Raw genomic sequence first — 17798 nt, forward strand, 5'->3', positions numbered from 1 at the left:
TGCAATCACACGTGATTCAAATCCATATGGTTTTTGCAAAAATAAAAAGGTCTGATACTTTTTGGACAGACTTCGTATGTGTGTGTGTGTGTATATATATATATATATATATATATATATATATATATATATATTTTTTTTTTTTTTTTTTTTTTTTACAGTGCCCTCCTCCAACAGTATTGGAACACTTGGTATTTCACACATTTTAATTTGTTTATGCCATTTTAAATGCAAAAAATAAGTTCTAAAATTATCTTACTTATGCTCAAACTGAAAGTAAATGTCTAGAACTTGATATAAATTAAATAAAAATATAAAATCCAAAGTGATGGTGTGTATATATAATGGGCCCTGTTGGTATAATACCTGGTAAATAATCAATTTTATTGCCAATTTTCTTCAGACAAGTCAGATGATGGATACATGAACATTGCCAAGTCACTGAATATATCTTGGACTTTACCTCAGTTATGAAGAAATTAACAATGTTGTTAATGTTAATGTCACATTAATGTTAATGTGACATTAACGTTATTATGTATGCGGACGATACTGTCCTGACAGAAGTGGCCACAAAATTAACAGGAGAATTGAAAAAGGTTGCTGCTTGGCTACAAAATTGCTGTTTCACACTAAATGTTGACAAAATGGTTGCAATGTACTTTACAAACAGACAAAAACATTTAAATCAACCAGACATCCATATAAATGGGGAAAAAAAAAAATGTAAACAATTTCACCTACTTGGGCGTTGCCCTTGACCCAACCTTGACTTTTAAAAATCATGTCAAGAAATTGTGTAATTCTTTAAAATTTAATCTGGCAAATTTTAGGTACATTCGAGGATCTCTTACTGTTGAGGCATCTCATATGTATTTAAATTCTATGATTCTCTCACGCCTTCTGTATTGCGTGACTAGTTGGTCGCAGGCCAGTAAATCAGTCCTAAAGCCACTTGAATCAATGTTCAAAAGGGCAATAAAAATTCACGATAGGAAATCCAGACAATATCATCATTGTCTTATTCTTTCTAAATATGATTTTCTAAATTTTGACAATCTAATAATACATGCAAATATCTGTCTACTCTTTAAAATCATCTATGATATGGCTGCTACTCCCCTAAGAAGGTTTGTCACATTGTGCTCAGAAAGAACAACTCGAACTACAAGGGCGACCTCTAGAGGAGAGTGCAGCATCGCTAAATGTAGGACCTCTTTTGCCAAATCTGCCTTTGCTGTTGTTGCCTCTAGTCAGTGGAATATCTTACCAAATGACATAATGAAATGTACAACTTTTCCAATGTTTGCACAGCTGACAAAGAAATGGCTTTTATCAAAACAAGTTTGCACCCACCACTGATGAATGTATGTGTATGAGAGTGTGTTCACGTGAGAGCACAGAGTGCAGGTGTCTGAAAAGTATGATTTGTATATATGATGTATGTATGTATGTATGTGCCTATGCGTGAGAGTATAGCGTGAAGATGTTTGAAAAGTGTGACTATGTGTGTATATATATATATATATATATATATATATATATATATGTATGTGTATATATATATATATATGATGAGTGTGAATAAAGTGGTATCTTTTGTATATGTCTTTGAATTGATAAAATGGGGGCCAGAGCAGGCGACATTGAAGGAAATTTGAAACTGCTGGCTAAGGCTAAGCATAAATTTGGTAAGATTGTAATTCACGTCGGCAGTAATGACACCCGGTTACGCCAATCGGAGGTCACTAAAATTAACATTGAATCGGTGTGTAAAACAAAAACAATGTCGGACTCTGTAGTTTTCTCTGGGCCCCTCCCCAATCGGACCGGGAGTGACATGTTTAGCCGCATGTTCTCCTTGAATTGCTGGCTGTCTGAGTGGTGTCCAAAAAATGAGGTGGGCTTCATAGATAATTGGCAAAGCTTCTGGGGAAAACCTGGTCTTGTTAGGAGAGATGGCATCCATCCCACTTTGGATGGAGCAGTTCTCATTTCTAGAAATCTGGCCAATTTTCTTAAATCCTCCAAACCGTGACTATCCAGGGTTGGGACCAGGAAGCAGAGTTGTAGTCTTACACACCTCTCTGCAGCTTCTCTCCCCCTGCCATCCCCTCATTACCCCATCCCCGTAGAGACGGTGCCTGCTCCCAGACCATCAATAACCAGTAAAAATCTATTTAAGCATAAAAATTCAAAAAGAAAAAATAATATAGCACCTTCAACTGCACCACAGACTAAAACAGTTAAATGTGGTCTATTAAACATTAGATCTCTCTCTTCTAAGTCCCTGTTAGTAAATTATATAATAATTGATCAACATATTGATTTATTCTGCCTTACAGAAACCTGGTTACAGCAGGATGAATATGTTAGTTTAAATGAGTCAACACCCCCGAGTCACACTAACTGCCAGAATGCTCGTAGCACGGGCCGAGGCGGAGGATTAGCAGCAATCTTCCATTCCAGCTTATTAATTAATCAAAAACCCAGACAGAGCTTTAATTCATTTGAAAGCTTGACTCTTAGTCTTGTCCATCCAAATTGGAAGTCCCAAAAAACAGTTTTATTTGTTATTATCTATCGTCCACCTGGTCGTTACTGTGAGTTTCTCTGTGAATTTTCAGACCTTTTGTCTGGCTTAGTACTTGGCTCAGATAAGATAATTATAGTGGGCGATTTTAACATCCACACAGATGCTGAGAATGACAGCCTCAACACTGCATTTAATCTATTATTAGACTCAATTGGCTTTGCTCAAAATGTAAATGAGTCCACCCACCACTTTAATCATATCTTAGATCTTGTTCTGACTTATGGTATGGAAATTGAAGACTTAACAGTATTCCCTGAAAACTCCCTTCTGTCTGATCATTTCTTAATAACATTTACATTTACTCTGATGGACTACCCAGCAGTGGGGAATAAGTTTCATTACACTAGAGGTCTTTCAGAAAGTGCTGTAACAAGGTTTAAGGATATGATTCCTTCTTTATGTTCTCTAATGCCATATACCAACACAGGGCAGAGTAGCTACCTAAACTCTGTAAGTGAGATAGAGTATCTCGTCAGTAGTTTTACATCCTCATTGAAGACAACTTTGGATGCTGTAGCTCCTCTGAAAAAAAAGAGCCTTAAATCAGAAGTGCCTGACTCCGTGGTATAACTCACAAACTCGCAGCTTAAAGCAGATAACCCGTAAGTTGGAGAGGAAATGGCGTCTCACTAATTTAGAAGATCTTCGCTTAGCCTGGAAAAAGAGTCTGTTGCTCTATAAAAAAGCCCTGCGTAAAGCTAGGACATCTTACTACTCATCACTAATTGAAGAAAATAAGAACAACCCCAGGTTTCTTTTCAGCACTGTAGCCAGGCTGACAAAGAGTCAGAGCTCTATTGAACCGAGTATTCCTTTAACTTTAACTAGTAATGACTTCATGACTTTCTTTGCTAATAAAATTTTAACTATTAGAGAAAAAATTACTCACAACCATCCCAAAGACGTATCGTTATCTTTGGCTGCTTTCAGTGATGCCGGTATTTGGTTAGACTCTTTCTCTCCGATTGTTCTGTCTGAGTTATTTTCATTAGTTACTTCAAACCATCAACATGTCTATTAGACCCCATTCCTACCAGGCTGCTCAAGGAAGCCCTACCATTAATTAATGCTTCGATCTTAAATATGATCAATCTATCTTTATTAGTTGGCTATGTACCACAGGCTTTTAAGGTGGCAGTAATTAAACCATTACTTAAAAAGCCATCACTTGACCCAGCTATCTTAGCTAATTATAGGCCAATCTCCAACCTTCCTTTTCTCTCAAAAATTCTTGAAAGGGTAGTTGTAAAACAGCTAACTGATCATGAAGGTGATCAGTTAGCTGAACGTGAAGGTTACAAATGATCTTATGGCCTCAGACAGTGGACTCATCTCTGTGCTTGTTCTGTTAGACCTCAGTGCTGCTTTTGATACTGTTGACCATAAAATTTTATTACAGAGATTAGAGCATGCCATAGGTATTAAAGGCACTGCGCTGCGGTGGTTTGAATCATATTTATCTAATAGATTACAATTTGTTGATGTAAATGGGGAATCTTCTTCACAGACTAAGGTTAATTATGGAGTTCCACAAGGTTCTGTGCTAGGACCAATCTTATTCACTTTATACATGTTTCCCTTAGGCAGTATTATTAGACGGCATTGCTTACATTTTCATTGTTACGCAGATGATACCCAGCTTTATCTATCCATGAAGCCAGAGGACACACACCAATTAGCTAAACTGCAGGATTGTCTTACAGACATAAAGACATGGATGACCTCTAATTTCCTGCTTTTAAACTCAGATAAAACTGAAGTTATTGTAGTTGGCCCCACAAATCTTAGAAACATGGTGTCTAACCAGATCCTTACTCTGGATTGCATTACCCTGACCTCTAGTAATACTGTGAGAAATCTTGGAGTCATTTTTGATCAGGATATGTCATTCAGTGCGCATATTAAACAAATATGTAGGACTGCTTTTTTGCATTTACGCAATATCTCTAAAATTAGAAAGGTCTTGTCTCAGAGTGATGCTGAAAAACTAATTCATGCATTTATTTCCTCTAGGCTGGACTATTGTAATTCATTATTATCAGGTTGTCCTAAAAGTTCCCTGAAAAGCCTTCAGTTAATTCAAAATGCTGCAGCTAGAGTACTGACAGGGACTAGAAGGAGAGAGCATATCTCACCCATATTGGCCTCTCTTCATTGGCTTCCTGTTAATTCTAGAATAGAATTTAAAATTCTTCTTCTTACTTATAAGGTTTTGAATAATCAGGTCCCATCTTATCTTAGGGACCTCATAGTACCATATCACCCCAATAGAGCGCTTCGCTCTCAGACTGCAGGCTTACTTGTAGTTCCTAGGGTTTGTAAGAGTAGAATGGGAGGCAGAGCCTTCAGCTTTCAGGCTCCTCTTCTGTGGAACCAGCTCCCAATTCAGATCAGGGAGACAGACACCCTCTCTACTTTTAAGATTAGGCTTAAAACTTTCCTTTTTGCTAAAGCTTATAGTTAGGGCTGGATCAGGTGACCCTGAACCATCCTTTAGTTATGCTGCTATAGACTTAGACTGCTGGGGGGTTCCCATGATGCACTGAGTGTTTCTTTCCCTTTTTGCTCTGTATGCACCACTCTGCATTTAATCATTAGTGATTGATCTCTGCTCCCCTCCACAGCATGTCTTTTTCCTGGTTCTCTCCCTCAGCCCCAACCAGTCCCAGCAGAAGACTTCCCCTCCCTGAGCCTGGTTCTGCTGGAGGTTTCTTCCTGTTAAAAGGGAGTTTTTCCTTCCCACTGTTGCCAAGTGCTTGCTCACAGGGGGTCGTTTTGACCGTTGGGGTTTTTCCGTAATTATTGTATGGCCTTGCCTTACAATATAAAGTGCCTTGGGGCAACTGTTTGTTGTGATTTGGCTCTATATAAATAAAATTGATTTGATTTGATTTTGATTTGATAAAATGTTGAAAGTTTTTATGAATGGTATATTTGAGGGGCGAGGTATGATATGTTTACAGTATGAATAGTCTTTGTGCTAAATGGACTTTCTTTTCACTTACAAACTCTGTCACTTATAGTTAGACATCAACCTGTCCAGGGACTACAGGTGGAAATTAGTATTTTTGCTATAACCTGGCACAATGCATCTTTCCTGTTTTTTAGGTCAGTGTATTATTGTGCACTGTCCCCGAGAAATAAAATCATACCATACCATACCAAATACAAACAGTATGGCACTCTGTGGTAAATCTGCATGGAGTCGATAGTTCTCAAGAACTGAATGAATGTGCAAGAAGGAGAAGAGAGGAAAGCCACTAAGACATCCAGACAACCCAAAAGAAGTTATAGGCTTCTCTGGCTGTGATTGGAGAAATTGTGCATCATGCATGTTTTGCATCTTGTATCCCCAGTTATATAGATTCATGATGAAGTGGTACAGAGGAGGATTTTCTTTCACCAAAACATCAAATCTAGGGTTGCATCTCAGTGTACCTTGATGTGCCTTCTGGCAAATTGTAGCTGAACTTTCAGGTCTTCATTTTAAGAAAACCCTCCTCTATACCACTTCATCATGAAGCTACGAGGTCTGTCCAAAAAGTAACGGACCTTTTTATTTTTTTCAAAAACTATATGGATTTGAATCACGTGTGATTGCATCAGCCAAGCTTGAACCTTCGTGCGCATGTGTGAGTTTTTCCACGCCTGTCGGTTGCGTCATTCGCCTGTAGGCAGGCTTTGAGTGAGCACTGGTCCGCCCCTCCCGTCGGATTTCTTTTGTCTGAGAACTTGCTGAGAGACTGCCGCCTTGCTCCATGAAATTTTTTTCAGAAACTGTTAGAGACAGGCAGTTGGAAACCATTCGATAGATTCAGTTGGATATCGGTGAAGATTCTGTCAGCATCAAGTGGATTATGGACTGTTTAAACCTTTTTAAAGACGGCCCACAGTGGCGGAGGGCGCGCGGGGCGCCGAGCGGCCATTCGACAGGCTGGATCGACCAGATCATTTCTAAACTGAACGCTGTGTTGATCCGGGACATCATGTGACTACCACAGAAATGGCAACAGAGCTGGACATAGCACTTTTGCGGCACATTCCACTGTTACAGGAGATTTTGTAATGAAAGACGTGCGGAGGATTTCGCGCGTCGGCACGGAGCAGCTCGGGACGCGCAGCAAAAAAAAAAAAAGCACGCCTCCGTGTTGGAAACCATTCAGAAGATTCAGACGGCTTTCGATGGCTTTCAGTCGAGTGAGTATCTGAGAAATTGTGTAACAGCTGGACATGCCCCAACATGTCCTGTGAGACTTCCAAGACGAGACTTCCTGAGCTGCTTCGTGCCCACGTGCGAAATCCTCCGCACGTCTTTCATTACAAAATCTCCTGTAACAGTGGAATGTGCCGCAAAAGTGCTATGTCCAGCTCTGTTGCCATTTCTGTAGTAGTCACATGATGTCTTGGATCAACACAGCATTCAGTTTAGAAATTATCTGGTCATTCCAGCCTGTCAAATGGCCACTCGGCGCGCCGCGCGCCCTCCGCCACTGTGGGCTGTCTTTAAAAAGGTTTTAACAGTCCTTAATCCGTGTGACGCCGACAGAATCTTCACCGATATCCAACTGAATCTATCGAATGGTTTCCAACTGCCTGTCTCTAACAGTTTCTGAAAAAAATTTCATGGAGCAAAGCGGCAGTCTCTCAGCAAGTTCTCAGACAAAAGAAATCCGACGGTAGGGGTGGACCAGTGCTCACTCAAAGCCTGCCCACAGGCGAATGACGCAACCGACAGGCGTGGAAAAACTCACGCATGCACACGAAGGTTCAAGCTTGGCTGATGTAATCACACGTGATTCAAATCCATATAGTTTTTGAAAAAATAAAAAGGTACGATACTTTTTGGACAGACCTCGTATAAGTGTTCAGAATAATAGTAGTGCTATGTCACTAAAAAGATTAATCCAAGTTTTGAGTATATTTCTTATTGTTACATGGGAAACAAGGTACCAGTAGATTCAGTAGATTCTCACAAATCCAAGACCAAGCATTCGTGATATGCACACTCTTAAGGCTATGAAATTGGGCTATTAGTAAAAAAAGTAGAAAAGGGGGTGTTCACAATAATAGTAGCATCTGCTGTTGACGCTACATACTCAAAACTATTATGTTCAAACTGCTTTTTTAGCAAAACTAGTATTTAGTTGTATAACCACAGTTTTTCATGATTTCTTCACATCTGCGAGGCATTAATTTTGTTTTCTATTAGTAAAAAAAGTAGAAAAGGGGGTGTTCACAATAATAGTAGTGTGGCATTCAGTCAGTGAGTTTGTCAGTTTTGTGGAACAAACAGGTTTGAATCAGGTGTCCCCTATGTAAGGATGAAGCCAGCACCTGTTGAACATGCTTTTCTCTTTGACAGCCTGAGGAAAATGGGACGTTCAAGACATTGTTCAGAAGAACAGCGTAGTTTGATTAAAAAAGTTGATTGGAGAGGGGAAAACATACGCAGGTGCAAAAAATTATAGGCTGTTCATCTACAATGATCTCCAATGCTTTAAAATGGCCAAAAAACCAGAGACGCATGGAGGAAAACGGAAAACAACCATCAAAATGGATAGAAGAATAACCAGAATGGCAAAGGCTCACCCATTGATCAGCTCCAGGATGATCAAAGACAGTGTGGCATTATCTGTAAGTGCTGTGACAGTTAGAAGACGCCTGTGTGAAGCTAATTTATTTGCAAGAATCCTGTTATGTTTCGGATGCAGTCGGAGCACCGACCCAGCGTTTGAAAGGACCCAGCATAAAAGAAGCAGAGCATGTTTCAAAGGATAACAGAATTTAATAAACATAACAGTGAGCAGTGCTAAACAACCAAAAAGTCCGCGGTCTGGTGAGGTGGAAACACGGCGCGCTCTCAACAGCGCAAACGGTCCGGAGCCACAGCAGTTCGGACCCAGGGACCCCGCCGACACCCCCCAGGTGGCCGCGACAAACCAAGTCTGTGAAGAAAGAAAACATGAGGTGAGTCCAACTCCACACAGAGAGACACAACTCAAAGGTGCACGCAATCAGCAAACACTTCCTGGCTTAAATCTATACATCAGCTTCTTACCCTGCAGGCACGGAACAACTCAGTTCAAATCTCCACTGCAGCAGAAGCTGATTAGACAATTAGCATAACATGACAGCTCACTAACACAAGGTGTGAGGGACACCAAATCCACTGTCATTACTTCATAATTGTCACCAAAAACCGAATTACCTCAGGAAGTGTGCTGAAGAGCATGAGACCTCACCCAATCCTCCTTCACAGACTGTGGCGTCAAACCTGGAGCGGTCTCTGCGTCCGTGATGGTGAGATTGTTCTCCTGACGTCGATCTCACACGTCTGCTCACAAGGTCGAGTCTCTGGCAATCACACACTGTGCATTCAAGGTTTAAATGCAGCAATCTCTGATCAAGACAAAATACACCACAGCTGTGAGTCCTGATGACCTGCACGTGAAAACAAGCCTCAGGTGTTCAGGGTGAGGTCCTAATGCTCAGCCACTCAATCCTGAATGCATACCACCTGGTGGGAGAAACAGAAAACAAAAACCAAGCCAGCCAAACACCCCAGCCCACAACAAATCCCCCGCAAAGTTAAATAAAAGACATAAAAGACTCTGTTAAATAAAAGACATGTGCAGAAGAGGTTACAATTTGCCAAAAGAACACATCAACTGGTCTAAAGAGAAATGGAGGAATACTTTGTGGACTGATGAGAGTAAAATTGTTCTTTTTGGGTCCAAGGGCCGCAGACAGTTTGTGAGACGACCCCCAAACTCTGAATTCAAGCCACAGTTCACAGTGAAGACAGTGAAGCATGGTGGTGCAAGCATCGTGATATGGGCGTGTTTCTCCTACTATGGTGTTGGGCCTATATATCGCATACCAGGTATCATGGATCAGTTTGGATATGTCACAGTACTTGAAGAGGTCATGTTGCCTTATGCTGAAGAGGACATTCCCTTGAAATGGGTGTTTCAACAAGACAATGACCCCAAGCACACTAGTAAACAAGCAAAATCTTGGTTCCAAACCAACAAAATTATTGTTTTGGAGTGGCCTTCCCAATCCCCGGACCGAAATCCAATTGAGAACTTGTGGGGTGACATCAAAAAGCTGTTTCTGAAGCAAACCCAAGAAATGTGAATGAATTGTGGAATGTTGTTAAAGAATTTTGGAGTGGAATAACAGCTGAAAGGTGCCACAAGTTGGTTGACTCCATGCCTCGCAGATGTGAAGAAATCATGAAAAACTGTGGTTATACAACTAAATACTAGTTTAGTGATTCACAGGATTACTAAAAAAGCAGTTTGAACATAATAGTTTTGACGAACTCACTGACTGAATGCCACACTACTATTATTGTGAACACCCCCTTTTCTACTTTTTTTACTTATAGCCCAATTTCATAGCCTTCAGAGTGTGCATACCATGAATGCTTGGTCTTGTTGGATTTGTGAGAATCTACTGAATCTACTGGTACCTTGTTTCCCATGTAACAATAAGAAATATACTCAAAGCTGGATTAATCTTTTTAGTCACATAGCACTACTATTATTCTGAACACTACTGTACATCTGTCTCTCTGTCTATCTATGGACTATCCTATATGAAAAAAGGTGGATCAAGACATTATGATATTTATTCATTCTGTAGCCTTGTGCATTCTTATCAGAACAATTCAATTTATACATCACTGAGGAAGCTGTTTTACCACAGTGAGATTTGTGCCCTGACCTTGTTCAGTTTGCCTGTTGAGCTCAATTGTCACTGTCAGAGACAAATTAATTAAATTAAGCAGATATTAGCTAAGCCTGGGTGAAGTACCTTATAATGGGGAGATTGCAGCAGCAATCAGACCTTTCACTTTCAAACAGCACATAAAGGATAAAAAATAAAATGGGTGTTATCTCAATTGCTATTCATCACTTAATGAAACAGTGTTATTTGTTTAATGAGATGCAGACTCTGACGGTTCATTGTCGTGATTGGTGTGCTTTCAGGAAAACTGCTTTCATTTGAGGGGAATTAGACTTTTGTTTTGATAATGACAATGCCAGTAATTGGTCACTCGTGGTCCGTTAATATGGATTATTGTCGGTGTATGCAGATTTCTACCTCACTCTTTTTATTTTGAAGAGCCAACGGTGGGTATCTGTGGTCCACATCTGTTTTTGTGTTTGTCTGGTTTCTTCAGACACTGCCTGATAGTCATTTCCCTCCAAAATAGAAAAAGGGTTTTCTCCCCTTTCTCTGTCATCAACCTGTGTGGATTGATGCTCACCGAGTGCATGTCAGCTTGTAAAGTACATTGTTTCAGATGAAAATGACCATGACATATTCTCACAAAAGCCTCCATTTTGTAGCGGAGGCAGTGGACAAAGTCCCATTCCCAGCAGTGTGCAAAGTCCTATTCCCATCATCATGTTTTCAGAGTCCTCTCCACTGCCTCCTCAAAGTGGGTAAGCCTTTTCACACAATGGTAGGCATTGCATAGTTTTCAAACCCAATGGGCATTCCTCATTCAAGCAAAAGATTCCTATTCAAGCAGTTCCTTTCATTGCCCTGTGTTATATTTTACACTCATCTCTGTTCAGATATTGCTAACAGATGTTTGACTATACACTGTATGATAATAATTTTTCAGTTTCCCATTCAGTTTCTGTCATAACATTTCATTGCCTTTTGTATTTTGGTGTGTGCATCTTGGACTAGAAATAATAACGTGCCATGTTTTTGCCATTGAAGCGTTACACCCAGCTGCGCATTATTTGTAATGCATTCTCTAACTTGTTTGAGTCATTAGTGAGACATCCCTTACCCTTTTGGCCTCATAGAAGTGAAGGGCCCTACATGTAGGCAACCCTCGCCTCCGAACGCACAACATCACGACAGGAGAATTAGTCTCCCCTCGTTCTCCCAGTAAGCACAACAAAGAGGCTCTCTACTATTTATTTTAATGAGATCTTTTCATCACCATCAGAAAGAGCATTTTAGCCTGCAATTTTCTAGCCATTTCATAAGCTGAAAATTGCCATTTGTGAACCATTCCCCCGCTAGTAGCTCTCAAATACACTCTTATTAGTGAGCTTGGAGGTGAAAATCCAAAAATTATCTGTAAATACAGGCTCATAATCCCCATCATCTGTTTCAGTTTCAGAAGTCTCTGATAAGGCTCAGTTCTCATTGTTTGGAAACATCATTATTCTAATAATGGTATAATGCCTCTTGTTACTTTGACCTTTCACTGGAGTCCCATGTCGCATTCAGGGATTTGTAAAGCTTTCCTTGCATATGGAAATTGGATTATTAAAATGAATGAAATGTAATTTGACTAATAATTTTTCTAATCATGTCCAATTCCTTAATAATTGTGAATTAAGTGGGAGCGCTGTCTCTGTGTATAACTGACCATACAATCATTTACAGCTCCTGTGGTAACTTTTTGCTCTGTGGATCAGTGAAGCTACCGCTGTACAGTGCAGTTCGTTGCTCGTAACTACACTCAACAAAAATATAAACGCAACACTTTTGGTTTTGCTCCCATTTTGTGTGAGATGAACTTAAAGATCTAAAACTTTTTCCACATACACAATATCACCATTTCCCTCAAATATTGTTCACAAACCAGTCTAAATCTGTGATAGTGAGCACTTCTCCTTTGCTGAGATAATCCATCCCACCTCACAGGTGTTCCATATCAAGATGCTGATTAGACACCATGATTAGTGCACAGTTGTGCCTTAGACTGTCCACAATAAAAGGCCACTCTGAAAGGTGCAGTTTTGTTTTATTGGGGGGGATACCAGTCAGTATCTGGTGTGACCACCATTTGCCTCATGCAGTGCAATACATCTCCTTCGCATAGAGTTGATCAGGTTGTCAATTGTGGCCTGTGGAATGTTGGTCCACTCCTCTTCAATGGCTGTCCGAAGTTGCTGGATATTGGCAGGAACTGGTACACGCTGTCGTATACGCTGGTCCAGAGCATCCCAAACATGCTCAATGGGTGACATGTCCGGTGAGTATGCCGGCCATGCAAGAACTGGGACATTTTCAGCTTCCAAGAATTGTGTACAGATCCTTGCAACATGGGGCCGTGCATTATCCTGCTGCAACATGAGGTGATGTTCTTGGATGTATGGCACAACAATGGGCCTCAGGATCTCGTCACGGTATCTCTGTGCATTCAAAATGCCATCAATAAAATGCACGTGTTCTTCGTCCATAACAGACGCCTGCCCATACCATAACCCCACTACCACCATGGGCCACTCGATCCACAACATTGACATCAGAAAACCACTCACCCACATGACGCCACACACGCTGTCTGCCATCTGCCCTGAACAGTGTGAACCGGATTCATCTGTGAAGAGAACACCTCTCCAACGTGGCAAACGCCAGCGAATGTGAGCATTTGCCCACTCAAGTCGGTTACGACGATGAACTGGAGTCAGGTCGAGACCCCGATGAGGACGACGAGCATGCAGATGAGCTTCCCTGAGACGGTTTCTGACAGTTTGTGCAGAAATTCTTTGGTTATGCAAACCGATTGTTTCAGCAGCTGTCCGAGTGGCTGATCTCAGACGATCTTGGAGGTGAACATGCTGGATGTGGAGGTCCTGGGCTGGTGTGGTTACACGTAGTCTGCGGTTGTGAGGCTGGTTGGATGTACTGGCAAATTCTCTGAAACGCCTTTGGAGAAGGCTTATGGTAGAGAAATTGTTGGGAAAGTGTAGGAACACGGACCCACAACAGGGGGCGCAAATGAACGGACAATGGAGTAAGTCAAAATAACAACGCTTTACTGTTGTGAATGTGCACAACGAATACAACCAATTACAGAAATGGACAAAAGTCAATACACAAAGGTGTCGTGTGGGCAGGCTCGAAGATAGGAGACGCCTCTCCAAGGTAAGACCGGAACCACACGGCTTCCTCCGCCACAGGACCCCGGGAATACTGGAGCCGCCAAGTCCCGAACTCCCAGGTGGCCACTGCCTCCGCGTGTCGGACCTGGTACTGCTGGCGAGGGAAAAAGAACAGTTAGATGGGGGCGCGTTTGCACCCAGAACTCCGAACGGCAGGAAAGGTACCTCCACCTCTCGTTGGAACAGTAAACCAATAACTAGCTCAGTCAAAACTGTGTACTCAGTAGGCTTTGATATGTTACCTCTCTGGTAGAAACGATATCTCGGCAATGAGGTGGAGATGCCGTCCTGCTGATATACCCCACTGATGATTGCCGTCAGCTGTCTCAGGTGATGGGTGACAGCTGTCACCGAGGCTGCTCCCGTGAGGCGGCGGCGCCCTCTGGTGCCTGGAGCCCGCACTCCAGGCAGGGCGCCCTCTGGTGATGGTGGGCCAGCAGTACCTCCTCTTCAGCGGCCCACACAACAGAAATGAACATTCAATACACGAGCAACAGCTCTGGTTGACATTCCTACTGTCAGCATGCCAATTGCACGCTCCATCAAATCTTGCGACATCTGTGGCATTGTGCTGTGTGATAAAACTGCACCTTTCAGAGTGGCCTTTTATTGTGGGCAGTCTAAGGCACACCTGTGCACTAATCATGGTGTCTAATCAGCATCTTGATATGGCACACCTGTGAGGTGGGATGGTTTATCTCAGCAAAGGAGAAGTGCTCACTATCACAGATTTAGACTGGTTTTGAGAGAAATGGTGATATTGTGTATGTGGAAAAAGTTTTAGATCTTTGGGTTCATCTCATACAAAATGGGAGCAAAACCAAAAGTGTTGCATTTATATTTTTGTTGTGTATTTACAATAACAGTATGTCTTGTTGTCATGAACCAGACTTTGATAAAAACAGAATGCATGAAACAGAATTAAATGATGACAATATAGACCACAAGAAGCTCGAAACAGCAGATGTTATCTTGAGACTAGACATGCAATCAGACTATAAAACCTTTGCCAAAACATTAAATGATGATTTTGATTCATTTATTTTGAGAAAAATGTGAGGTCATGCCATGTGCACTAGGCTCAACCATCCCCCGTAACCTTTGTGAGAAATTAGGAAGGCTTCATGGGTCAAAGATGACCTCTCTTAAAGATCCTAGAGCAGAAAAAGATGAGGCACAGAACAGGAAGATCTGAGTGTTTTCTGTCCAATTAACTAGATGGAAGGACAACAAAGCCAGGTAATTGGAAGCCAGTTACAACATCCTGTACAGTGGAGTAAATGAGCAAGGTGTAAGATTAGTATTATTTGGAAAATTCAAAGATAGTTTTCAGGAGGCGCAACAGTTTAAGTGTCAAGCTGATCTTTAGTGATAATGGTAATATTTGCATATGAATTAATTTATTCGGCACACACAGACCCAAAATAACAAATTAACCTCACAATGAAAACAAAGAAAACAATCCGACAATGTGCCCATGTGTCCAAAAGGGTGTGGACAGAAGCACAAGCTATGCGTATGTTCTCAAAGTTGGCTGCGAAGAGATGAACAATGGGAGATTTTGGTTTGAGATGTTTGAGAGTATAGTGTAGCACAAGATGGAAAAAAGAGGAGTAGAAAGATGAATGTGGGGGTACATGGAGGACTTGGAGTAGAAGAAGAAAAAATACCCTAGACCTACTGCTATGTCTAAAAACCTGCTCCTAAAAATTGATCATAGTGTGTAAAAGTCAAATACGAACTACAAGTGAAGTGACAACCAATATTTAAAGACAGCAAATGAAGCAGTCAAAAGGTTTAAAGCAGTCCATTATGAATGTAGAACAGTGTACATTTTGTTAGTTAGGTTATGGTATTTAAACTTTAGCTATGTTAAAAAATGTTTAATCTTTTACCTTTGGTTTATGGAACATATTATTATTGTTGGTTTAAATCTCTTTATAACACATTTGAAAGACTATAAATGCTGTTGAAAATCATATTATCTTCTATGTAGAACAGACTAAAACCAGGTTCTTTCACAAATAGCCATATGACAATTTATTGTTGAGGTCTTAAAATGTTTGAAGATCTTTAAAAAGAATGGTAACCATGTCTCCATGCTTTAGAAAAATATGCATGCACTCTGTAAAATGCAATGAGTTATATAGTTTATATAGATAGGTTATATAGTAGATCTATTAGAGTCCATCGACCCCATTTTAACACAATAACTTGTCCTATGTGTCTTGATATAAAAAAAGGGCATATAATAAGGGTAAACTATTTAAAACCTGATGACCTTTGATGCACCAGATCAATCCAAAAAGCAATGTATATAGTACATAGTCAACGGTGGAACACTGCCATCCACTGGACATGTCTGGGCTTATCATCAAGATAATCACATGCAGGTGTGGTTGCAGTTAACCCCTTAACGCCTATTGTCGCATATATGCTACAATATTTGACTGAAATATGCAACATACCAAATTGATCAGTATGCCTGTTGTCGCAAATTTGCAACATACCATTATTATTATTATAACATTATAACATGAAGTCATTACCAAAATACCAAAATTACTATTTATTTTTTGTGCAAAAGTGAAATTAATAATCTCAACATTATTTACCATCTGCTTAAAGGCAAAAACACACACAAAACATTTTTTTTATATACAGCTATATAAATTCAGGCATTTGTCTCAAATAAAGCAAACATTGTGAAATTGTAAATAGAGTTTTTTTCTAATTGGTAATTTAAACATTTAAACTATTTTCAAAATACGTAGTTGATTTCATTGTTGTTGATTATGTTATCAATTTATGGACAACAATTAAATATCAGTGTTGATAAAATATTACAACATATTAACATCAAATGAATTGTATTACTTGAAGTGAACATTTGATCTTTTGTTTTCTTTTTACTCAAAGCAGACACATTGTTCCAGATGATGCCTACTCAGACCTGCGCTGTGATCCGAACTGGAGGACCAACCTAAAGGGAGCTAGTTGCTTTAATGACAGTCTCCAGCTGTCTGTTGAGGATTTTGACCAAATGTCTGAGAAGAAAACTCATCAACCATGTGGTGAAAGATCAGAACTAGTAAAACATGGGCATAAACGCATCATCAGCACTGACCCACCTGTTGAGACGCCTCAGATGATTAGCAACGAGTGCGACCATCCTTACAGCTTACATCTACATGATGATCAGACTGCCTCAGTAGCTTCCCACCATCACAACCATGCTCTACAACTCAGATTACTAGGAAATGGCCATGCAAGTCCCAACATTGTGACTGAAAATGAACAAAACAACAGCTGTTTGCAGAGAGGATTCAAAACTGAGCACGAGAAGGACCGCAACTGTGCTGCTGAAGACATGGACAGTTCCCTTAAATTGGAAGAACACATAAAGGAAATAAATGCCATGTATGTCCAAGAATTTGACCGCTACTACGAGCAAGAAATGGGACACATAGAGAGCAAAACTAAAACACAACAGGCTAAAATATCCAGTTTAAAGAATTTTCATCTTTTAGCAAACAAAAAGCTACAAAAGCCAGCGGATGACATAGTGGAACGCAACAAAATCACTCTGGGGTGTGGTACATCCAAATGTGGCTCTTATCTGAAGGCACATAAACAAAAGCAGGAAACATCTCAAGTTCTGAAGGTGCGTATGAAAAGTTGGATTTTTTTAACTCATAAAATCTGCTACTAATCATTCTCCCTACGTGACATTTCACACTCAAAAGGCATTAAACTGAAACATTCTGCAGTTACTGAAACAGACACCAGGAGCTGCACTCACACTGACAATGATGTTGTTTACTGGGTTACACTGTCTTGGCTTGACAGTATTCTGCATTATCCTTAATCATGGTTGAAGGTTACGTTTTGTGTGTTTGTTTGGGGAAAGAGGAAAGAGAATACTTTTTAAATCGTTATTTCAGCTATTAACGGAATTATTTGTTTGGTCTCTGTGATTAGTAGCCAGAATTTGGTGGTGTTTCCAGAACTGATCTGACAGGCATCTTTTGTTCAGTGGTTAGATGAAAATGGATATTTTATGTTTGGACAGAGGACATTCAGTATATAATGTAGATCAGATTGATTTATTGCACAAACAGTTGTTATTGTGGGTGTTTGGCAGTTTGTGTATTTTATACTGTAGGAGCAAGTAAAAGGTAGTTTGTGGTGTCTTTATAGTTATGGTAAGTTATTCAGGTTTCCATAGGTTGACATAATTTAAATACTCCTTTCAGTTCCCAGGCTTATTAATA

The 17798-nt window shown here is 40.3% G+C and overlaps 1 protein-coding gene across 1 annotated transcript in view; it reads left to right on the forward strand.

Moving 5' to 3' along the window:
* Positions 1 to 17798, forward strand: part of jhy (junctional cadherin complex regulator) — a 95831-nt gene that overhangs the window by 7671 nt on the left and 70362 nt on the right. Inside the window, 2 exon segments of the mRNA XM_034179111.1 lie at positions 10957 to 11052; positions 16444 to 17188. Of these exon segments, the coding sequence (XP_034035002.1) occupies positions 10957 to 11052; positions 16444 to 17188 (841 nt within the window).

The sequence above is a fragment of the Thalassophryne amazonica genome, chromosome 9 (assembly GCF_902500255.1).
Source record: "Thalassophryne amazonica chromosome 9, fThaAma1.1, whole genome shotgun sequence".
In the NCBI taxonomy this organism is placed as follows: domain Eukaryota; kingdom Metazoa; phylum Chordata; class Actinopteri; order Batrachoidiformes; family Batrachoididae; genus Thalassophryne; species Thalassophryne amazonica.